Genomic DNA, 24,112 nt, shown 5'->3' with positions numbered 1-24,112 from the left:
GCGCAGCCCGGCGGCACCTGCCCCGGCCGGGACCCGCGACGCCGGCGCGCGCCGCCCCCTGTGCGCTGTGTGGCGGCTTTGAAGCCCTTCCCTCGGGGCTGCTGTGCCGCGGCTTCGGGGACCCCGTGCTCTTTCCATTGTCTCCCTGAGAGGCCTTCGCCCTGAGCCGCTACCCCAGCCCTTTTTTTATTTTGGAACTGAGGCTCAGTAAGTTGCCCATGCTGGGTTTCAAGTTATGATCCTCCTGCCTTCAGCCCTCCAGAATGCTGACCTTACAGGCACGCGACCCCAGAGTCTGTGAGCAAAGAAGAATTTGTGTAGAGTTCTGACCAGAGAAAGGGAGGGGGAGGACCCCAAGCCCCTTTGGGTTTAATCTGGACGTACGTGGTTCCTGCTGAGCCCCCATCCCTGACCTCTGGGAAGGCTCAGGATGCTCTGGTGAGTCAGGGCAGAAGACGCCAGGTGTCTGTGTTGGGTTTCACCCTGCTCTGGCCGTGAGACTAGGGGGCGGGAGACCTGGCCCGTGGCACAAGACCAGGCTGGCGCGAGAAGCCAGGTCTCCTGTGCGTGCTGTTGGATTTCTGGGGGTGTTGGGGACAGCTGGCATTTAGGGGCCAGGGAGCAGCAGGACACAGGGTCTTGCCCACCCTGCGATCATCTGCTGTGCCTGTGGAGGGTGATGGTCCTCTCCAAGGCCCCAGCGTCATTTTGCTTTTCAGTCATTTGTCAGGCAGTGACTCTGGGAAGGTTGTTAAAGGGAAAAGTAGAGAGAAATGGAAGAATCCTTCATCCTGGGTCATGGGCTGCGGCTGGATTTATGTGTGTGGTGCTGAGAGCTGTGGGCTGCTGCGTGCTCCGCACTGGCGGCAGTGTCTGCAGCCCGGTGGGCCTTAATGGCATCTTAAACCTGCGGGCTGCAGGCTGAAAGGAAGATGACCTGCACTAGGGTTGCATCTGTTCTGAAAGCAGGCTCTGTTCTTCAATCTGTCAGGTTGAGGGGGGTGGACAGCCTAGGGTGAGGAGTGTGTTACTTAGTGGGCGGTTGTAGCCATTCATTGTTGCTGATTAATTCATTCATTGTCTGAGCTGACTTTGGCTGGAGACCCAAAGTTAAGGGATCTCCTAGAGTGGGATGTTGGGCCAGGGATTCAGGGGCCCTCACAGGAGTGTGCAGAGAGCACCAGGGACAGAGGAAGCGAGGGGAGCCAAAGAGACACAGAAGCCCACAGGCAGCTCAGCCTCTGAGAAGTTGAGAGAGCCACAGCACAGCCCAGATCCCGAGCCTCAGGCAGCCGCCTGTCATGCAACCACCCACGCCTCTCCCAGGGCCAGCTCAGGTGGATGGTGGCTCCAGGCACAGGTGAGGTCCAGGAGAATGCAGGGAAAGGTAATGGGAGGTTTGCACTCACTGGAGGTGGTCTAGCCCGTACCACCTGTCCACATCCCACTTTTGCAGGTGACTGGATGGCTTCTAAATGCAGCCTCTGTTCTTGGGGACCCTGGGAGAACCCACCTGCTGAGGCTGAGACGGGCCATTTCCTGAGCCCTTCTGCCCTCTATACCAACAATGTAGGTGTGGCCTGGCACGAGTGGGGTGGGGCAGAGCTGGCACAAGCTGCAGAGTGGCCAGACGCAAATGAATTGGCTGATTGAGCTGCTGGTTTTCATCTAATGTGGTAAATTTCATAATTGAATTGCCTCAGCTGCTAGAGGCGTTGAAGCATTTTCCCAGCCAGAAAACACTTACTTGGGACAAAAGGAGGGAGGGGTCAGGAAGAGGGGAACTTGTGAATCCCAGGGTGAAGAAAGTCAGCAGCTCTTGCAGCCCTCAGCCGTTCTGCTAGACCATCTCCTCCCTGAGCACCACTGTCCCTGGAGCAGTTCAGAAGGTCTCTGGAGCTGATGTGGGTTGGCTTCTAGCTGTCACCTGGCCAAACTGACTCGAGGTCCTGGGAGGCATTAGGAGCTGGAAGCATGCCATGGATTTGAGGGGTGGAGAAGGGCCCGGGCGTGGGCAGGGCTCCCTTCCTGTCCCTACAGCACTAGCTTGGGGCCCCATTGCTGCCTGTGCTCAGGGATGGAACTCAACCCCACAGTGAAGACCCTTTCTGTACAGAAGCCCCTGGAATGGTATCTGGCACCATGTGGACAAAGGTCAGGCCCACCCCTTTTCTCTTTCCCTGGTCCTCTGGGGATCGAATCTCTTGAGGGCTCACACCCCCTCCTGGATTGCCAGCCCCATCTCACTCCCACCCACTCCTCTCTATCTCTTTCTGCCAATCCTTTCCAAGCCCTGTCCTGTGCTCATAGGGCTGACAAAAGGTGGGCATGTGTGGCTTCTTGACCTGTTTTTTTTTTTTTTTTTTTCCCCCTTCTCTGTATTTAGGACAGGGTTTACAGGGTTTCACTACGTAGGTTGAGCTCATGGTGATTCTCCTGTTTTCAGCCTCCCAAGTGCTGGGATTATAGGCACCTGCCACTTTGCTACCCAATCTCAATTGCTGTCTCAGCATGCCCGTGGGCAGGGCCAGCAAGGCACATTGGGGATCGAACCCGGACACTGCACTCTGCCAAAGCAGGTGCTTTAATCTGCTGAGCTATCAAGCCATCCCTTTGACCTGTTTTTTAAAAGTGGAAACTCTGTGGTCTCAGGAAGTCACCTAACTTGGAAATTATACCATATTTTCTGCAAACATACATAAAAATCTTGCTCATCATTCCTTTTTAAAATTTTTTTTCCCTATATTTAGGATAAGATCTACAGGGCTTCACAATGTAGATTGGACTGTAGTAATTCTCCTGTTTTAAGCCTCCCAAGTGCTAGAATTACAGGTACGTACCGCCACAGCCTGTCTCAATCTTGTCTCAGTGCACCTTGCAGGCCGGGCCAACACTGCGTGATGGGGATCAAACCCAGGCTCCTGCACTCTGCCTAAGCAGGTGCTTTAGTCCACTGAGCTATCAGGCCAGCCCTGATGATCATTTCTTTTCTTTTTTCCTTTTTAATTCCTTCCTGCTGAGTAATATTCCCAGCCCATTGTATCCTTTTTTTTCTCAATGTTTTTGAGACAGGGCCTCACTAGCTTTCTAAATTTCACAGGTTTGGCTTGAATTCACAATGCTCCTATCTCTGTCTTAGAGTGCCTGGATTATGGGCTTGAGCCACCACACTCAGTGTCCCCAGCCCTTCTTTCCCCTACTGTGGTCTCCCACAACCTGAGCTGGGTACAGAGCCCGTGAGGCTAGCGTGCGCCACTATTTTCAGTGCAGCTGAGGCCTGGGGTGGAATCCACCTCTTCCTGTCCTGCAGTTGATTCCTGAGACCTGGAAGCTGCTGGCAAAAGAGAGGTAGTGGTGGGAACCCTGCATGTGCATGCCCTGCTTGGTGGGCTGGGTGGCTTGCAGACCCCTTACTCTGGGCCTTGACCTCTGCTGTTCCCAGAGTGTGCATCAGGTGTTTCACCTGAAATCCTCAGTGCCTTACCTGGGCCCTGCTGTTGTGTGCTTCCTGGGGTTAAGCAGCAGTACTCAGTGGGGGCCAGTGAGGTCAAAAGTCAGGAGTTGGATGGGCTTTAGGTCCAGCACTGTTAGTGATCCACCATTAGGAGGAGAGGGGTGCAGTAAGCTCCAGTTTCCTTTCTTATCTTGGTGAGCAGAGACTGAGGCAAATTTTCCCAGTAACTCTGGAGAGCTTTTCTCTCGCAACCTTCCTCAGTTTCCTGACCCCAGCCTCACAGTCTGGGTCCCAGGTGTGCCCAGGCTGAGGGGTGCTGAAGCCAGAGGACTGGGTCAGGGAAGTACTGGTTTGGGCCCAGGAGGAATAGACAGAGGCTCACGTGCAGTGACTCATTTCTCAAGGTGTCGTGCAGGACAGCGAGTGTGGAAGCAACCAGTAACCTACCCTTCTGGAGTGGATGGGGTGAGACTTAGCCTTTGTGATGTCCCCTGGGTGTAGAGCCAGGGCCACCACCTGGAAAAGATGGAGAAATGGACAAAGTACCCAGGAGCAAGAGGGATTATGGGAGAGGTAGAGTGAGAGCCAGGCTTTTGCAAGGAGGCTCTTGCAGGACCAGTTGGATGGGTCTGCGTGCTGTTTGGCCATGGGAGAGCCGGTAGCAGCTGCTGGCTGCCTGGCTTGCTCACCCTGACCTCATTTGCCATGGGTGTCGCCTGCCGTGTGGCCATGAGTAGGATGCACAGAGAGCAGGGAAACCAACCTCACTTTTTTTTTTTTTTTTTTTTTTTCCTATTCTTGTCAGGTCCCTAAGGGGTGTACTGACTGCTGATCAATCTAGGCTGAATGAAATTAATTTCCTAATTAAGATAAGAGAAACTTTCCTTGTCCAAAGCCCAAGATGCTCTGCAGTTGGCCAGGCCTATTTAGGCAGAAGTGAGAGTCAGGGAGCCCTCTTTCTAGAAGGCATGCTGTACACCCGGGGCCAGAGCTTTTTCTGCCTACCCTAGCTTGGCTCAGGAGACCGGGGGCAGAGTCTCCTGTGAATTCACGGCCTTGGAAATCTGAGGAAGAAAAGTATACCCTTCTGCCCCAAACATTTCTTCAGTGCCTTCCAAATGGCTTGCCTTGCACTTGACCCTGGAGAAGCCAGGCTGGATGCTAAGAGGGCCCTAATAGGGTACCATAGCACACACCTGTAATCCTAGTACCCTGGGAGGATGGCAAACTCAAGTCCAGCCTATACAACTGAAGAACCTGTTTCAGAATTAGAAAAAGGACTGGGGACATACTTCAGTGTGTAGCTCCTGGGTCCAGTCTCTAATACCAAATCACAAAAAGAGGAGCCCCACTTGGGAACACAGTGTCCGCAGGTGACACAGACGGGCAATCATGTGATCTTGGTATAGTGCTAGAGAGTGATGTGTAAAGGGGTCCACCTTAGTTTCCATGCTAAGCAATGTAAGGGGAAAGAAGTGACGCATAGTATCCTTGTTTGTCCAGACACAGATTATGGATGTATTTTGATTTTCCATAATTTGGATTCTACTCAGCCCTCTATAACTTCTTTCATGTAATATGTGAAGGACTATGTTCCATTTTCAATTAGCAATAATCGCGCCTTGGATAAATCTCATTGGCTACGATACTGCCACTGCACAAAGCTATATGTTCCATTTTCATGGCCACATAATGCTCCACACTGGCCAAATCCTCATCTTGCACCCTGTTGTCTCCTAAAGGGAGACTTTTGGATCATGATTGATTTTCCCCAAATGATCGCTGAAGTCCTGAATCATGTGTCTTTATGAACAAACATAAGTATATATTCACTGAGTCACAACCCCATCCCTCTTTTATAAAGTTTCCCGGGCTCGACTTGAACTTGTAGTCCTCGTACCTCAGCCTCCCTGCAAGCTGTGCTGTCGTTACAGGTGTACGCCACCAGGCCTGGCTCAAGTGTGATTATTGTCAGTTTTCACTGTTCAAACGAAATGCCTTTCCCAGACTTAGTTTATGCTCTCACTAATACAGCATCCAAGTGGCCATTTCTCCACATTGTTTGTTCATCTTTGATGGTACCCTCATTTTCATTTTAACCTGACAGGATGGAGAGAATCTCATTAGTCCTTTAAAAAACAAGGTGATGTGGTTTATTCAGGATCTCCCTTTTGATTCTGATCCACCTTTGTCTTTCTGATCAAGGCATCGAGCGCTGGTTCTGCTTCCTATTGGTCTCCTGGCCTCAGCCAGGCTTGGAGCACAGCCTCTGGCCCTGTGAAGTCATCTGTGAAACCAGTCCTTTTAATCCTTGCCAGTCCTGCACCCTGCTTGCTGTGCCTGAGAAAACATTCCTGAAAGTTTGTCTTAGGCTCAGAAGCTCTGTAAACATGAGGAGGCATGGTTTTAATAGCAGAAGCCAGGTATCTGAAGCAGGAACATGAAAGTGAGTTGCAATGTTTCTGTCCAGCCAGTGGATCCAGTGCAGGGGCTGGAGTGACTTTGCTCACTGGAAGCAGAGGCCTTTCCCTGGCCTGAGAGAGGCTTGGCTCTGCGGCCCCAAGTACACTGCTTCCTGTCCTACCTGCAGGAATGAAGGGAAGAGCCAGCCGAGTGAGTGTTCCCCAGACTGTCCCTGAAAAGGCTTGGAAAGGAACTCTGCCAGTTTGCTTGTTTTGATAAGAGGTGGAAGCATGCAGCACCAAAGTTTGCGAGTTTCCATGTATATTACTTTGGGGTCCTTGTTTGTTTCCTGTCACAGGAAGCTTTAATTAAGACAAGCAGAAAAAATTCCCCAAAGGACCTTTGTGCTGGATTTGGAAAATGAAGGAGAGTGAGAGGGTGTCTGCTGGGTCTGGCCCCCAGGTGCCCGGGTCCTGTCGCCTGGCTGGCCTGTAATCCCCAGGTGGGCTCCCTCCTCCTCTCCAGAAGCAGCAACCCTGACTGGGTTGCAACCCCAACGGGGTTGCACTTCCCTGGCTGCCCTGGGAGGATTCAGCATGAGACAAGCGGAGGCTTCTGTGATCCCCACCAGCTCACCCTAGGTGACACCTTTGGGGACAGACATGGTAGGGTCAGGGGAGTAACCAAAGGAACAGATGGGCCCCCAGAGGGCTCTGGTGGGAGGGTCCTGGTGTGTGCCCCTGAAGCTGACAAGGGAGGAGGGAGAAGGTCAGGGTTGCCCTTCTCTGGTTCTTCTGTCCTGAGGGCTGTTTGAGTAAGGGAGCCTCTCATTGAGAGATGGTTTGAATGGTCTGCTGGGGGCTGGGGCACAAGGGGCTGCCCTGCCTGGTCCCTACCCCACTCCATCCTATGTGCAGCTCATGGGCAGGCATTTTGCCCAGTTACCCTGAGGTTGAGTCACCAGGTTCTCTTGCAGGCACCCAGATCCACTGGTCTGTCTGTGTTGCAGGAAGTTGCAATTGCTATTTTTACAATTCCAACCAGGACTTTTTTTACTGGAAGGTAGAATTACAAGCAAAATGTCAAGGTTTGACTGTCCAGCTAGACCCTAGGGTGCTGCCACTAGGGAGGCAGGGGCCACAGGTCGCTTGGTGTAAAGCAAGACATTTGCACATGGACACACACTACCCTGGTGGCTGGGTGGCTTCCTCTTCTGTTTCTGGTGTCTTTCATTTTCTTCTACGTAATAGAGGATAGTGCTGAGTCTTCCTAGAAAGTTGCACTGAGCACCTCGTACTTGGTAGCTCATGCCTGCCTGTGGAGCAGCAAGCCTGTGGCTCCTTTCTGCCCATGAGGTGGGAGTTGGTTAAATGGAAGCATGGAGCACCTATGAACTGTTCTTCACTGAGTTCTGTGCCAAGAATGGAGAAAAGTAAGACAGCCCCAGCTTTCAAGTCTCAGACATGTGGCTGCTAAGGAATGTGGTGAAGCAAGTGCTCCTGAGCCATTTAGGTGAACTTTTGCTGTGCACTTAATATGGAGACACCATGGCCTGAGGTCTCGGGGGGCTTCCACAGGAGTCACCCCTTATCTGAGTTTCACTTTCTATGGTTTCAGTTACCTGTGGTCATCTAGGATCTGAAAGTATTAAAGGGAAAATTCCAGAAGTAAACAATTCATGTTATGAGAATGTCATTACAGTGTGTCATTACAGTTCTAATTATTGTTGATCTCTATGTGTGCCCGATTTATAAATGAAATGTTACCTGAGGTTTGCATGTATAGGGGAGGACAGTACAGTGATCCATGCCCTCTGTCTGCTAGGAGAGGACTTGATGTCCTTTCGGGTATCTGCTAGGGATCTTGACATGACTATGCCCAGGGATAAGGAAGGGCAAGCTTTCACGTTGGCTTCTGCTGCAGCATAGACAAATCAGTGCAGGCTTGGTGGCCTGCGCCTTCTCACTCTCAGCACACGGTTTTGTAGGTTGAGTCTGGACCAGCTCCAGCAGCACCTGAGCTTTGGTTCTCAAGGTCAGGGTGAGGGAAAGAAGCACTCCTGAGTCTCTGAGGAAGAATCTGTGTGAGTGCTTTCTGGTTTGGTTGCGGGGCAGAGCTCCCATCTCCTGGCCATGGTCAGGTGCCCATCTTAGCTCCCTCTGTTTTCAGCCCCATAGGACATCCAGTTCTTTCCAGCTTCCAAGTGCGCCCTGGAGAAAAGTGCTCTCAAAGAGCTCATTGACAGGCCAGCCGAATAGCTCAGTCGATTAAAGCACCTGCAAACAGACGCAGGGGCCAGGGGTTCGATCTCTGGGCCTGCCGTGCTGGCCCCACCCTCCTGGGCACACTGAGAGGGCAATTGAGACTGGGCGTGATGGTGCGGGCCTATAATCCCAGCTCTTAGGAGGCTGTAAACAGGCGGATCACTGCGAGTCCGATCTAGTAGTGAGACCCTGAACACCCTTCCCTAAAAAATAAAAAAAAAAAATAAAAAAATAAAAAAAAAAGTTTATTTGCTAGGTTAGGGCCACTCAAATGTCTCCCTGTCTTAAAAGTCAATTTAAGAAATGATACTAAAACAACATTATTAATTATACCTGGGGCAAACACTTAATTTCATGAGGAGATCCTATTGCCCTGCAGGGTGGTACCAGAGATCAGGACCCACAAAGGAAGGTTTAATGGGACTTGGTGGCTGACTGATACGGTAAAAGTACACACAAGTGAGTGGTTATTTATGGGACAATGTATTTGCTATAAATATGCATATGTATGTAATTTCAAGAGGCTAAGAATTATCACCTACACCACCCAAGTGCTGTTGCTGACTCCCAGCCCTGTACTTTGCTGTGTACCCCACCCTCTGTGTATGACCCAGCCCTGTTATTTTGAAGGAGAATGGGGTGAGAGGTGGCTTCTGGCTGAAGAAGGGGAGCTGGGCTGCAGGCAGCTTGTGAGGAGGGGGACGCCCAGCCTCCAGGGGCTTGGAGTATGAGCTTGCTTGGGCCTGGGAGGGGAATGGAAACTAGGAAGCTACCCACACTGCTGCCGAAGCTGCTTTCTCTGGAGGACAGCCTGATCAGCATGGAGAATAAGGGTGCTCTGCTAGCCTGGTCCCAGATTCTTTTCAGGCATCACAGGTCAAAACTTTTTGTGGTAACACTAGTACAACTTTGCTGCTCTCGTTTTCTCCAAGTGTGCAACTCCGGGAAGCGGGAAGCGGTGTTTTCCTGACAACCCATGCACTGTGTTGCAAAATCCCTTCTGGGCGAACGAGCCCTTCTAGATGCAAACAGGCCAGCCCAGGGAGGTGAACGTGGCCAAGCACGGATGCTTACTGGTAAGCTCAGGTTCCGCACTGCAGTGAGCCCTTCAGAAACCACCACTTGGGGGCTGGGGAGATGGCTCAGCAGAATAAACAGTTGCCTGGCAAGTGCAAGGGCCTGAGTTCAATTCCCAGTTCTGCAAGAAAAAAGAAAAAAGGGCTGGGGAGATGGCTCAGTGGAATAAGTGCTTCCCTGGCAAGCATAAGGGCCTGAGTTCAATCCCCGGTTCCAAAAAAAAAAAAAAAAGAAACCACCACTTGTTGGGTCTTAGGGTAGAGTGCAGGAAGAGTGTGCAGCGCTATCTGGAAAGGCTGAGGCTGGGCTCTTTGTGTAGCCACTTGTCCAGAGGAGGCAGGATTTTTTTCATAGTCTGTAATCAAAACACATCCTAGCAAGTTGACTGCAAAAGAAGGAGATTTCGGTCACTATTCTCAATAAGAGATATTTTTGGAAAATTAATTCATGAAAAACAATTCACTTCTGTGCACATCTAGTGGGTTTATTCTTAATTTTTTTTTCTCCGTTCTAATTTTGAATATGGTTACCACTGATAGGCAAGGTCATGTAAACAGAGGCACCTGAGAGGCCTCAGTACTTTGAAGTTGTAAAAAGATCTGAGACAAGTGACTGGAGAATGAGTGTACTACTTGAAGCCCCCAAAAGGTGGGTTGCAGGAATCAGGCCTGTGACGGCTGTCTACATCCCTTTCCTCCTCTAGCTGTTCAGCCTTTGGGCTTGTGATTATTTTCATACTCATTTTATAGGCCAGGACTGAGGTACTGAGAATGTGTATTTGGGGCACAACCTAACAGCTCGGCAGGGGAAGGAGTACCACGCTGAAGGCATTGTGAGTAATGACCTCACTGTTGTGGCTGTGTGGGGTCACTGTTGATGGACACACACACACAGAGGGGGGGGGGTATAAATAGGTGTTGTGGTTCTCAGCACATGTGAGGCATCCAGTGCACAACTCTTGTCATTTCAGCACATGAAACCCATCACCCACTCTTTAAAGTACAGCCGTCTGGTACTCTAGGTTTGCGCCAGTGTCTGCATAACCTAGCTTCATTCGTGAACATCGAGGCCCCTTGCTTCTGTGACCAAGCTACAGTAGATGTTCATAGCTGAGTGTGATGGGAGGGAGTTCCTAGGAGTGAACATTCTGAGGTGGAGGTCATGTGTGTGTGTCACTTGAGAGCACTTTGCCTCACTGTGTCCTCAGAAGTGGTACTGCCCCCTCCCCATGGGGAGAGGAAGTGTGGTGCTTTGTGTTCTAGGAAACAGGAAGAGTCCACTGCCAGTTCTGCTTGATGCATTACTGTTTTCTTCTGCTCTCTAGGACAAGTTCTTTTCTGCAGGCTGTTGCTCCAGGTGGCTCATTGAAAGTGATACCTAGGCCAGTGTGCTTTTAATGGCTCCATCTGTAGGATCAGACAGCAGGAGGGTTGCCCTGTTTGCAAGGGCGAGGGGCTCCTGCTGAGGGGGAGGAATGTTTGCTTAGGAGGAGCTCTCTCCTCTTCTTCCTCCCTCCCCACCTTCCCCTTCCCTCCTGTCTCCCTGTCTCTCTGTCTCCCTGTCTCCCTGTCTCCCTGTCTCTCTGTCTCTCTGTCTCCTTGTCTCTGTCTCTCTTTCTTATTCATTCTTGATAAAGGACACAGGTTGTTTCACCAGCTGGGAGAACCTGAGCACTGAGGTGGTGGAGGCAGTGGGCCAATGGGGATCTGGAGCCACAGCTGGATTTGTGGATGATCCCAGCTCTGGGGCTGGGGACAGATGGGCAGCCCAACCCTGGGGAAGTGGGAGCAAGGTGAAGCAAGTCGGGCCGCTCTGTGCCCTCCCCAGTGTTCAGCAGTCTTGGTTTAGCAGGAGTGACTTCTCATGGCTTGGTGCATGACCTACTTGGGGGAACACAACTTTCAGGGCAGCGTTGCATCAAAAGCTGTCATTATTCTGCAAGGAGTTTATCTCAAAGGAAAACTGTAATTCAGCCAAAGCTAGTTTTTGTTTTTGGATAAAAATTCAAAAATAACTAGGTGAAACCCAGCTGTGTGTTTCCTGAAGTGCCAGCGACCAAATCCCCAGCAGCCGCCTCAGTCTTTGTTTGGTTCTGAATGAAGAGTAGGAAAATGGCTACCATGAGAAAAGTTAAGATAGAAATGGTATGAAAGTATATTCTGTGAATGCAGCCATTTAATTATTTGTCGTTAAAAAAAAAAATGTGTCCTGTGGGGATTGAAGCCAGGGCCTCAAGTAGGGTAAGTAGGTGGGCTACACATCCCCAACTCAGTTGCAGCAATTTCAAAATATTTGTTTGTGGATCAAAGCTGGAAATAATAAGCCAGAGTTCTGTTTGCAGTGCTCCTCAGCCTTTGCTTTTTAACACCTCCATACCCCAAAGCCTGTGAGACCCTTTTGTCCATCCTAAAGTCACCCATTGTCAGCTACGTTTCACAACCACAGGAACACTGTGTGTGTGATGGTGTGCTGTGCTTCATAAATAAGAAGAAGAATTGGTTTTGGTTGCCTGTGATCTCTGCCCTCTTAGGAGCAGGGCTTCCCACCCTGTCCCTTGGGCTCTTTGAAAATGCCTATGTGGTATGGGTCTAGGGACTTTCGTCTCTTATGATTGTATATGTCTGATTGGTCTGTGGAGCTGTCACTCTGGGAAGACAGGACTCTGGGCAGAGAGGCAGGCAGTGTGTTATAGTTTGTACCTAGGTGTTCCCCCAAAGCCTTGTGTAGTCTCTGGGGCAGGCTTATAGATTAAGTCACGATCCAGTGCTGGGATTTTAGGTGTAAGTGCTGCTGGGATTATGGGTGTGAGCGCTACAGCTGGCCAGGGGTGGATAGCCTGAATGCAGCATAGGGAGACAGACTTGCTCTCTGCTGCTATTGCTGCTGCTGTGTTCTTGTTCTTTTGCTCTTGCTCTTTGGCTGTTTTCCGCTGCTATGAGCTGCTGCCCTCTGCCCTCTGCCCTGCCCTGGAGCCAGCCGAGTTGGACTGAAACCTCCACTAACTGTGAGCTAAATAAACCTTTCCTTCCTTAATTTTGGGTGTTAGGTTTTTTGTCCCAGCAACAAGAGAAAAGTAACTGAGACACAGTGTCTGCCCCTTCCTCCGCTGGATGTGTGGCTGAGACAGTTCCTCCTTGGGAGGGACTCTGCTGTCTGGCTTCTCTCTTCTGCAAGACAGCTCCTCTTTGAAACAAACTAAAAAGTTGGTGGAGACTGTAGTTGGTCTTTGGGTAGCTGAACAAATCTGGGGAACTTGTTAGGTCCTTTCCGAAGGTGGCGTTTCTCAGCCAGGTCCGCATCTGAACAGAAAGTGAGGCAGGAGTACTTGCCATGTGCCCCTGTTGCTGCTCGGGAGGAACTGAATGCTGGACCCATAGCTGATCTCTTCCTCTGTAAGAAGTTGCTGTCCAACTGCGTGGAGGCTGGGCAGGAGGGCTGCTCCATGGAGTGGGTGGCAGGGACAGTGTCCCAGCTCAGAACCCAGGCAAACCCAAGGCTAAGATTTGCAGACCTCAGTCCCCTTCTGTGCCAGGGAGAAGTGGGGTGGAGGTGGGTTGGAAAGCCATCCCTTCCCCAGCCTCACCACACTGGCTCCTCTCGCATGGCTGTTGGTACACATTCAAGCCAGAGCCATGGGCATAGCATGTAAATGTGCCTATGTACTCAGGGCTGAGGTGGGAGTTGGATGGGTGAGCAGGTACCATTCTTCAGCAGTAGCTTGTGAGCGTCTGCTTCTCTTCTGAATTGCAGAAGTAGGGGGCATGTGGCAGAGTGACACCTCCAGTAAGCTCATGGGTACTACACTTTCCAGAGCCCTCTCTTCTCCCCTTGGCATAGGCATTGGTGACGTTGTGGTGGCTCTGCCATCTGAGTTCCTGGGGGCAGTGATGAGAATCTGTCACAACCACAAAGCATGCAGTGTGAGCAAGAAATGTCTCTGCAGAAAGGCCACTGTGACCTGGGGCTGTTTGTTCCTGTGGTGTACTCCTAGCTGTTCTGATTAAGACGGTCATAACCGAGGTTTGGTTGTGAGGATCATGTTGTGTATATGAAATGCCTAAGACAGCGTCAGGTACAGTGTCAGGCGGGCATGTGTTTGACTTGGCTCCCTTCCCAGCTAGAAGTCTCTGCTGATGCTTCGCAGCAAGTATTACTCCATCCCAGCTGGGTTTTGCAGGACTTGACCCCTCGCCTCCTGTCCTGTGCCTCCATGGGAAAGCAGAGCTGCCAGCTGGGCTAAGGCCCTTATCGCAGTTGTGTCCATCAGCTTGTGATGAGTACGCCATAGGCAGCCTGGGGCCCAGACATGGAGAACAGAAGCTGAAGTGGCCCCGAGTTCTGAGTGATGGCAGCCTTGGCTATGCCATGCATGGAGTGCACCCAGGCACTGGCCTCTTTGCTCTTCCAGGCTCTGGCTATAGGCAGTTGGAGCCGGAGGGAGAGGGAGGGAGGGAGAGAAAAGAAAAAGACAGGAAGGGAGAGACAGAAGGAGGGAGAAGACTGACGGATGGGGGGAGGGAGGGAGAGAGATGGACAGGAAGAGAGACAAACACAGAGACAGACAATGGAGGGAGAGAAACAGAGGCGGGGAGGGAGGGAGACACAGAGATACGGGGGCGGGGCGTGCGCACGTGTGTGTGTGTGTGTGTGTGTGTGTGTGTGTGTGTGTGTGTTAGAAGGAGACCGCAACCTCTGCCATGAGTGCTGTGTCAGAGCCTGGGGAAGGGGATTCAATCCTGCCCTGTCAGGGTAAACCGGCCATCCCTCCCTTCATGGGGAGTTGGTTGGGACAAGGACATTTGGGGACCACCTGAGGAGACCTGTTCATTACCAAGCAGCATGCGAGGCGTCATCTTCCCTGGCCTGGGATCTTTCATTCCTGTGTGGGGGACATGGGGGGGGGGTGAGGCTGAAGCAGGAGGTGCACCTGAGCCTGATTCCTGTGTCCTTGCCACGTGGCAGTCTTCCCACAGTGGAAGCATGAGAAACAAAACTGAAGTAATTTTCATGCACAGTGAGAAACAGGAACAGGTCTGGTTGCCACATTTTAAATAAAAAAACAGGGTCCATGGCATTTTGAACCCAGGCCCTCATTGTGCTAAGCATACACATTACTGCTGAGTTCTACCCTGACCCAGCTCAGCAGTGTTTTGAACAAATACCTATAGAGACTTTTGTTGTTTGTCTCCCCCCCCCCCCCCCCCAAAAAAAAGGCCATCAAAAGATAGAAGGATCCAGGGAGAGGACCCATTGTGTCTGACACTTCACTTGAGTCTAGAATGATCTGTGGCTCTGGTTTACGTAATGATGATACAGTTTCACTTCCTGTTAACAGTGGGATTTGTCTGCCTGTGGCACATGCTTAGCTCATGCTGCGTTTGGAAATGACAGGGATGCCCCTGCTGCTCCCCCTCCCCCCCCGCCCTGTGAGCCTCCTGCCCAGGCGGGACCTGGGCTCCCAAGGGTGGTACACGATGGGAGCTGGACATGCTGTGTGTCTCAGGGCTTTGTCCTGGGCAGCGAAAGCATGGAAGTTCCATTCCGTTCCATGGAAGGGACTGTGCCAGTCATTGGTGAGCACTATGTGTGCACGGTTCTACTTTCCTGGGCCCCCTGTGCAGTTGGGGAGACAGCACCAAAGTGTGCAGGGCTGGTCTGGGCCTCATGACCTCACCTGTGTCTTGTCTCTGGCTGCCTCACTTGGATACACCAAGCTACTGAATAAATGAATGGCTGCTGTCACTGGAAGTCTGGCCAAGAGGCAGCTGCCTGGGAGAGGTAAGACTCGCTAGGGGATAGCCAGGCAGGTACCCTGCTGCAGAGAGCAGCCTGAGGCCCAGGGTCTCGGGGGGGTGAAGACCTGGCTCTGTGGGTGCGACATGCTGGTGTTCTTGCTGTGAGTTTAGCAGGACATGGCTCAGCTCTGACTCTGGACTACTCACCCAGTGTTAGCCTGGAGTGGCCACTGCTTTCTGTCTTTCTCAGGGCAGCCTGGCTGTTGTTGGGATTTGCCCAGTGTTTTTGACTTTTGATCCTTGTTTTGTCCTGCCCCTCGGAGGGAGTGTCTCCTGGGGTACCTCCCAGGCAGCCCTAGAATATGGTGTGGAAGAGGACCCAGGCCTCACCAGGCAGCATGGGGCATAGGGTGGGAAGGGAGTGCACTGCATAAGGACACTGCCCGGGCCAGGAAGCCCAGCCTCTCTGCTGTGGCTGGCAGTGTGACTCTCTAACCCACCAGCCTCGCCAGCACTCAGGGTAACCATACGAATCCCTAGAAAAAGGGTTTGTGCCTGGGAGTTTCAGCCCCAAATCACAATCCTTCCTGGCATTGGGCTCTCTGAGCTCCGGTATGGTCTGCAGCCCAAAGCAGAGGTAGTACAGCTCATAAAGTGGCCTGGTAGGTGCAGATGTGGGGTTGGGTGGGGTTAGAGCCACTGGGTGAAGGCATCAAGTGACAGAGGGAGTGGAAGCTGGGATTTAGCAATCACAGCAAGGTTCAAGGGAACATGTCACAGGGTCCAGAGTGCATGTTGGGTAATTCCCACCCGTTGGGAGCCAAGCCAGGGACACAGCCTCCACTGCCCAGGCCAGCGCAGCCTCTCAGTCTGCATAATGTCATATCCAGGGCCAGCTTGAAGGACGTGTTTAGGAAATGACTGCCAACAAGCAAGAGAATTGTGGAGACCAGGTTGGAGCAAGGCTGCCCTCTGCAGAAGAGGGGGCTGAGTGAAGAGAGGAGAGGTGGCCCGGATCAGTGGTAGAGCGGGCCTCATCCCCACCGTGGCTGGGGCTGTGCTGTTCACCTAGCTCTGTCCCTGGCCCAGGTGAAGGGCCTTGAAGCCCAGGAGTGTGGACCTTGCCTGGGCAGCTCTCTCTGTTCATGAATTTGTAGTTTCTCTGGTTCTTCACCAGGGGAGGAGAAAGGGGTAAATGCAACCGGACAGTAATTTATAACTTCACCGAAGCATGAGATTGTTTCCCTCTTTTACCAGATTAAACTTAAATAGAAAATAGACTCGGGGTGGGGCATGGGAAGAGTCAGAGTATTAGAAGGGAGAACAGCCCTTCCCCCATCTCATTACTAGCCAGAAGGCAGCACACGTATATTGGACTCAGATGCAGCATGCTTTTAGCATCTGCAGCTTGAGTACATGATTTCTTTCCGAGTTGGTGGGGCCTTCTTTTCGCTGCACTGAACAAGGTCTTGCCACCTCCCTGGGCTTTGCAAGGCTTTGAAAGCCCTCCAAGATCAGATACATTGCATTTGAAGTAAAGCAAACCAGGTAGAAGCAGGTGGTAACCTGTGTCTGTGTTGTTCAGAGCCAGTGCCATGTCCTGGGGCTGGCTGCTGGGACCTGGGACCCGCAGCTGCCTCCTGGAGAGCTGGTGTCTCTTGAGTGTCCAGTCTTTGGTGAAACCAGTCTGTCTTGCTTCAGTGCTGACTGTTCCCCCACTTCCTCCTGGGCGTCCATCTCTACGGAGGATGGGTCACTGGCAGTGGGAGCAGAGGGCTCCAAAGACCCCAGGGTTTAGTGATCACAGCAAGCTTTAGGGAAACACAAGGTTCAGAGTTCATGTTGGGCAGTTCTTACTGTCGGGGGCCAAGCCATGGGAGAACATGTCTACACTGAGCATCTATCCAGGGGCAAGGGATCCCAGCTGGGGACGAGTTCCTGGGGAACTGGCAGGAGGAAGACCTTCCGCTGCTCATAGGTCCTTGAGAATGTGTTCACAACTCCCCACAGCCACTCAGGAATCAGTCTCCCTGGGCCAAAAGGGAGGGCAGAGGCCGGGCCTCAATGCCTGGGATCCCTGGCTCCAAGTCTTTGGTAGCAGCTCTGCCCAGGCCTGCTGTATACCTGGCTCCTACCAGATGCTTCCCAAGTGTTGTCCTGAGGCACCGGGTGTTGCTGAGGGCGCTTGCTCAGCTCAGTGCACCCTTCGCGTGTGCTACTCACCATGGGAGGCAGTGGCAGCTCAGCTCCAGGGGACAGTAGAGTTCTATAGGGAAGGATGAGCCCCGGCACCCCTGGCCAGCCTGTCTTTGGAGATGTAGCTGAGGACATGGGACAGGCTTTGTGGGAACAAGAAGAAGAGGGGAGGAGACAGCACCTAGGGCTGAGGGCTGCAGGTGGCTCGAGCAGGGGCCCCTCTCACGTGTGTGTGTCTTACAGGTCGTGCATCATGTCGGTCAGCGTCCACGAGGCCCGCAAGTCACGGGGCAGCACGGGCTCCATGAATATCACTCTCTTCCACAAGGCCTCACACCCCGACTCTGTGCTGGCCCAGCTCAACACACTGCGCAAGCAGCGCATGTTCACAGACGTCACACTCTGGGCTGGTGACCGTGCCTTCCCCTGCCACCGTGCTGTGCTGGCTGCCTCCAGTCGCTACTTTGAGGCCATGTTCAGTCATGGCCTGCGGGAGAGCCGGGACGACACGGTCAACTTCCAGGACAACCTGCACCCCGAGGTCCTGGAGCTGCTACTGGACTTCGCCTACTCTTCCCGCATTGCCATCAACGAGGAGAATGCCGAGTCTCTGCTGGAGGCGAGTGACATGCTACAGTTCCATGACGTGAGGGACGCAGCTGCCGAGTTCCTGGAGAAGAACCTGGGCCCCTCCAACTGCCTGGGCATGATGCTGCTGTCAGATGCGCACCAGTGTCGCCGGCTGTACGAGTTCTCCTGGCGCATGTGCCTGGAGCACTTTGAGACAGTGCGGCAGAGTGAGGATTTCAACAGCCTGTCGAAGGACATGCTGCTGGACCTCATCTCCAGCGATGAGCTGGAGACCGAGGACGAGCGGGCCGTCTTTGAGGCTGTCCTGCAGTGGGTGAAGCACGACCTCAAGCAGCGCGGGGCTCACCTGCCCCTGCTCCTGCGCGGGGTGCGGCTGGCCCTGCTGCCGTCCGACTGCCTGAAGGAGGTGGTCTCCAGCGAGGCACTCCTCACGGCCGATGAGCGCACGCGTCTCATTGTGGACGAGGCCCTGAGCTGCAAGGCCAGGATCCTGCAGAACGATGGTGTGGTCACCAGCCTCTGCGCTCGGCCCCGCAAGGCGGGCCACACGCTGCTCATCCTGGGGGGCCAGACCTTCATGTGCGACAAGATCTACCAGGTGGACCGGAAGGCCAAGGAGATCATCCCCAAGGCAGACTTGCCCAGTCCCCGGAAGGAGTTCAGCGCCTCGGCCATCGGCTGCAAGGTCTATGTGACTGGGGGCAGGGGCTCTGAGAATGGGGTTTCTAAGGACGTCTGGGTGTATGACACTGGCCACGAGGAGTGGTCCAAGGCTGCGCCCATGCTGATTGCCCGCTTTGGCCATGGCTCAGCTGAGCTGGAGAACTGTCTGTATGTGGTGGGGGGCCACACGTCCCTGGCAGGCGTCTTCCCAGCCTCTCCCTCCATCTCTCTGAAGCAGGTGGAGAAATACGACCCTGAGGCCAACAAGTGGACCATGGTGGCCCCCCTGAGGGATGGTGTCAGCAATGCAGCCGTGGTGAGTGCCAAGCTGAAGCTGTTTGTTTTCGGCGGCACCAGCATTCACCGAGACATGGCATCCAAAGTCCAGTGCTATGACCCTTCTGAGAACTGGTGGACGATCATGGCGGAGTGCCCCCAGCCATGGCGGTACACAGCTGCCGCTGCCCTGGGCAGCCAGATCTTCATCATGGGGGGTGACACAGAGTTCACAGCCGCCTCAGCCTACCGCTTTGACTGTGAGAGCAGTCAGTGGACACGGATTGGGGACATGACCGCCAAGCGCATGTCCTGCCATGCCCTGGCATCAGGCAACAAGCTCTACGTGGTGGGGGGGTACTTTGGGACTCAGAGGTGTAAGACCCTGGATTGCTATGACCCCACCTCAGACACGTGGAACTGCATTACCACCGTGCCCTACTCCCTCATCCCCACAGCCTTCGTCAGCACCTGGAAGCACCTGCCGGCGTGAGGACACCCGCAGGGCCAGCCAGGTGAGCTCCAGCGTGGCCCCCGCTCTGGGTGGTGGTTCTCATGTTTCAAGGAAGGCTGGGTGAGCAGCAGGTGCCTGTGTGACACAGAGAGGTCTGCTCAAGAAGGAAGAGGCGAACGTCCAGATGAGGCGGTCTGTGTCCCTCTGAGCAGGGCAGGCAGTGGAGCGGGTGCTCGTGAGTCTCTGCTGTCACTCCTTGTTTTTAGCACCAGGCCTGTGTGGAATCATAGGAAAACAGGCATGGGTGACAGTGGATGGGAGAGAGCCAGGGACCCTGAGTGTAGCCCTCCCCCTCAGTTGTGGGTGGGGCCAGGCTGCCAGGACAGGGCACCTCAGCTGGGCCTGCAGACCCACTGAAGTTTTCTGGATTTCTATGCGCCCAGGAGGGTGGTGTGCGTTGCCTCTCTTCTGGTTGCTGGGCCCCGAACAGTATTAACTTGGGCCCAGCGCCCCATCTGGAAAACGTGAGGGTGCATGTTGCTCACAGGACTTGCACAGTGAGCAAATAAGGGCTGGGCTTTGGAGCCCGTATGTGAGAGGAGGAAGGTGGTGATAATGGCTTTGGGTCGCCCTGGCTACAGGGTCTCCTGGTGTCCCCACAGTCAGAGCAGAGTGGCTCAGGTGTTCTTGCAGCCCCCAGCATCACAGGCCTGTGTCCTGCTCGTCCTCCCCAGCCCGTGGGCACAGAGAGGCCAGTTACATGACAAGCCAGAGCAAGTATCTGAGCCGTGTCTGCAGCACCACTCCGAGTTGCCCTGGATGTCAGCTCGTCTTTCCTTGGGCCCTGCAGCACTCATAGACCTCCTCGCAGGCCCCAGTCCCTCGTGCCAGGGCTTGGGAGCTCTTGGGATGAGGGCCCTGGTGAGATGTGTTAGGAGCCTGCCCGGTACCTGGTGTCCATGTGCCAAGGGTGTCCTGTTCACCCGCTGGGGTATGAACATCAGAGTCACTAGCTGAGGCCACCATGGCGGCAGCTGTCCACACTGGCATGCTGCCCCCTGGGTGGCCCTCCCTTGCTTTCCCTGTCCCAGTGCCTTCCTGTTGTGTGCTTTTGGTGGTTCCTCCTGGACACCACGTGCTCTAGTCCTCCATGCAGTCCTGCTAGGGGCCTCATCGTAGCTCCTGCTCTCACGGAATGGTGGACACCCCCACCCCATGCATCTGCACTATGTGGCACCCCTGGTGTGGCGTGGCCACCCAGCCACAGCGCAGAAACCAATGTCAGAAGGACCTCCAGGACTATCAGTCAGGTCTTTGTTCCTAGGGCACAGTAGCCAGTGGTGACCGGGGGATGCAGAGCTGGAGTATGCGTAGTCTCTGGGTCATTAACTGGGATGGATGCCTCCCATTTTCCTGGCTACTGAGTACTGCCTGGCCAGGGGGGTGGGCCCCTTCTTGGAGATTCCAGGCTGCAGAGCTTTGGGGAGCTCAGCGTAATTAGGGGCATCAACCCAGCTTCTCACCTGCAAGGAACACCAAGAGACTGGTGCCCCTCACAGCCCAGCCCTGGCCCCTAGGAATCACTGACACTCAGGAAGGCAGGATGCTTGTGGAGTGGGCCAGCAGTGTGCGTGGGGTACTCTGTCCCTTGAAGGAAGTCCTCAGCCCCAGTGCTAGCTGAAGGTTTTTATTACAATGTTAGACATGGAACTCAATAAAAGTCTTTGTAGTTTTAATAAATAGCAATGAGCAAAGACAGATGTGCAGGTTAAGTACAGCCAGGTCTGCACCCCAGCACACCAGCATTGCCACCACCATGAGGTGGTGCTGTCTCTGCCCCTGGGAATGAGTGGATGCTTGTACAGGGCTGCTGTGCCCCCAGGCGTGAGCCCTCGCGAGCGCCCGAGTGTGGGCCAGCACTGACCAGTGCATGCTCACAGGTACTGAGATTGTGTGCAGGAATGTAGGGATCTACTGGGAGCCCGGGCGCTCTCGTCCTGAGCCCGCCCTGGCCCCTGATTGGATCATCTGGAGGGCCGAGGGATCCCTTCCCAGACCCTGCGTGAGATTCTGGCTCAGCCTGGAAATGGAAACCCACATCGGTTTTCTCCTGTGCTGGGTGCCCTCCAGGCAACCTTTCCCACAGCCTCGGCCCTCCTCTGGGAGGCTGGTGTCCGATACCCACACTTCCAACAGGAACGTGCAGCTCTGGAGGGCCTGATGACCACAGGGCGGCTCCTGTGTACCACCGTGTCCCTAGAGATGCTGTGCAGTTGGCGCTGTGGCCACTTGGCTGCTGTCACTACCCAGCCTGTGCCTGTTCAGCCTCACAGCTGGGCAGCCCCATACCTGCCTTTTTCCACCTGCAGACCCCACCCCACCCCTGGCACCAGCACACGTTTATTTGGATTTTCAAGTGTGCACGTTATCATCTAGCGGCCTTCTCATGCTGTTCCCTCTGCCTGGACTGCTGTCCGTGTTCCAGCTAACTCCCAGCGCCCCTTCAGGCCCCAGGAAAGATATGGTTGTAGCTCTTCTTATTTATTTTTTATTTTAGGGAAGGGTCTACTGGATGTGGTGATCCACCTGTTTACAGCCTCCCAAGAGCTGGGATTACAGGCACGTGCCACCATGCCCAGTCTCAGTTGCCATCTCAGTGCGCCCTGGGGGTAGGGCCAGCACAGCAAGCCCAGGGATCGAACCCCCAGCCCCTGTGCCTGCTTGCAGGTGCTTGTTAATCCGCTGAGCTATTCGACTGGCCCTCAGTTGTAGCTCTTCTGTCAGAGTTACAATCACACTGCATAATTATTCACACAGGTCTGCAGCTTCTGTCCCAGGAGGGCGGTTGGTAGTGGTGTCTGCCCAGAGGTATCCCCAGGGCCTGCCAGGGTGAGGGGGTGCGGGCAGGTGTGAACAGGTCAGTAGTGCCCACCTCACGGGAGAAAGCAGTGCCCAGGGCTGCCCAACAAGTGGCCTCTCTGTCCTGCCATCTGTCACAGAGCAGGCTGACTGCTGTGCTGCTGGGTGCTCATTCCTCCTCCTCTCTCTGCAGACTCTGCCTCTCTCCCAGCCCCTCAGCTTGTGCTGATCCACAGTGCCTGGACCTGGACACCTGGTGGAAGCTCGGCCACCCATCACCTCTCCAGTGGCTGGAAGCCCACAGCTTCGGCTGGGTAGTGGATGCGTCAGCTGTCCTGCACTTTACACAAGAGGAACAAAGCTGTGTCCCACAGCCTGAGCCTTGGGGCCTCTCCAGCTTCGCATGTTTACACAGGGCAAGGAGCTTTCAGAGGGCCATGGGCTGCCACCAGGGACCCCGGGCCTTGGGGAGGAACATGTGCAGAGCCCTGAGGTCACCTGTGTCGTCAAGTCCTGCACTGGGCCTGGAGGCAGAGGAGAGGAGTCTGGGTGGGGCTGTGGCAGGTTGGGCTTTGGCCCCCTGACCCTGACTCACAGCTTCCTTAGGGGTGAGAGTCTTAGTGTTACCTGACAGGTGGGGTCTGGGCCTCAGAGGAGCAGATCCTACCAGACTGAGAGCAGTTGGTCGTGGAGGAAAAAGCTAAAGATATTTCAGGGCTCCATTGTGTGACCTCAGTGACACCTCAGATTTCATTAACAGATGTACCCAGATCCCTACAGCCACACAGCAGGTCTGGAATCCCCAAAAGCCCATCCCATCCTACAGAGGACCAAGTTCTGTGGTGCTACACCAGATGTGGGACAGATGCTCCTTCCCATAGACACAGGGACTGGGGCCACTCAGGAGAGCTGTGGCCCTGGGGAGCTCTCAGGGACACCCTGTTATCTCACCTCCTCAGAGCTCACCTAAGGGGCAGTGATGACCACATTTCCTGACAGCATCACATTGTCAGCAGCGCCAGGGCTCCATCCCAGGAGACCATGCCACTCTCCAAGACAAGATAGTGCTGAGCCAGGGCCAGAGAGGGGTTTTGGGTGGAGTCGCCTTAGTGTGGGGAACGGGGGTCTGTGCCCACCATCCTCCCTTGCCCTTCAGCTGGTAGCACTGGTTCCTGTTCCCTGAGCCCCACAAATAACAGTCTCCAGAGTGCTGCTGAGCATTTGCCCATTGCTGCCTCCTTTTGCATCTTGGGATCCCCCATTGGGTTATCCCCAGAATCCAGGTCACCTTGTGTGGTCACCTGCCAGTGGGCACCTCACATCGGGGAGAGGCCCCAGCCCACCCTCACTCACCTGCCATTAGGGGCTCCCAAATGGAGCTACATACTGGCCCAGGACCAGGACTGCAGAGGGCCCCACACTGTTACCAGAGATGCGAAGCCACTGTAAGAACCAGTGATGTTCGCCAGTGTCCCCACCCTCAGCACTGGCCCTGGTCTTGTGGGTGTCTGGTGGAGAGAGTGCGGGGCAGAGCCAGCCTGCTGAAGGAGGGCTGATGCGTGGGCCACACAGATGGGCTGTGTCTGAGGCCAGCCCTGCACCCAGTCTCCCCTTTCCTGGAGGCCGCTGACAGCCACAGCCTGCAGGAGGTGGCCCCTGTGGGTGCTTAGTCTAGATAAGCACACTTCGCACAGCACAGAGGACCTGACAGCGGTGCTTTCCCCAAGCTGTGTGGCTCCTACTAAGTTGTCTAACTTAATAAAGAGAGTTGAGCAAATCCTTGGCCTGCTCTGGTTGCTGGGCCCAGCCTTGGCCAGGATTGCCTAGTGGTGTGGGGGACTCTGGTAGGGGGCTTTCCCTTTGCCCTGGCGTGTGTTAGCCCCTGCAGCTTTCAGGTAGCTTTCATGATAGAATCCTGGTCCTGCCTCCTGCTTCTGAGTAAGCCATGCAGTGAATGTCACGTCAAAATAGTAGACATGAATGTGTGCCTGGTAGGCCCCTGCTTGGCAGATCTGTGTGAAGGCAGTGCCCGTGCTATTAGGATGGGCACTGTGCTTTGGGCAGTAGCGTGCCTGAGCATGTGGCCTCCAGGTAACTGGCTCACCCCTGTCGACTGCTGTGGCTTCTCAAACGCGGCCAC

The 24,112-nt window shown here is 54.1% G+C and overlaps 1 protein-coding gene, 1 long non-coding RNA gene and 1 pseudogene across 9 annotated transcripts in view; 1 reads left to right on the top strand and 2 right to left on the bottom strand.

Moving 5' to 3' along the window:
* Nucleotides 1–23,743, top strand: part of Klhl25 (kelch like family member 25) — a 24,245-nt gene extending 502 nt beyond the window's left edge. Inside the window, exons 2-5 of one of the 8 annotated variants that reach the window (XM_023710156.1) lie at nt 13,036–13,619; nt 14,702–14,771; nt 17,373–19,174; nt 22,166–23,743. In XM_023710156.1, the coding sequence (XP_023565924.1) occupies nt 13,544–13,619; nt 14,702–14,771; nt 17,373–19,152 (1,926 nt within the window). In that variant the 5' untranslated portion in view covers nt 13,036–13,543 and the 3' untranslated portion in view covers nt 19,153–19,174; nt 22,166–23,743. Of the gene's footprint in view, nt 1–191; nt 439–13,035; nt 13,620–14,701; nt 14,977–15,823; nt 15,887–15,911; nt 16,125–17,372; nt 19,175–22,165 lie in introns of those variants that run through there. The other 7 variants (XM_023710166.1, XM_023710162.1, XM_023710163.1 and 4 more) reach the window with 7 other exon arrangements.
* On the bottom strand, nt 588–15,811 carry LOC111815439. The gene is made up of 3 exons (XR_002820133.1): nt 15,422–15,811; nt 15,313–15,318; nt 588–600 (listed from the first exon to the last, which is right to left on the bottom strand). It is a non-coding gene; the product is annotated as an uncharacterized LOC111815439 (long non-coding RNA).
* Nucleotides 4,971–5,120, bottom strand: LOC111816256 (annotated as a pseudogene).
* Nucleotides 23,744–24,112: the final 369 nt, after the last annotated feature.

The sequence above is a fragment of the Octodon degus genome, unplaced genomic scaffold, assembly GCF_000260255.1.
Source record: "Octodon degus isolate 3935 unplaced genomic scaffold, OctDeg1.0 scaffold00002, whole genome shotgun sequence".
NCBI classification, from domain to species: Eukaryota; Metazoa; Chordata; class Mammalia; order Rodentia; family Octodontidae; genus Octodon; species Octodon degus.
Note: the sequence above shows the minus strand (reverse complement) of the source record. Positions and strands in the feature narration are given on the sequence as shown.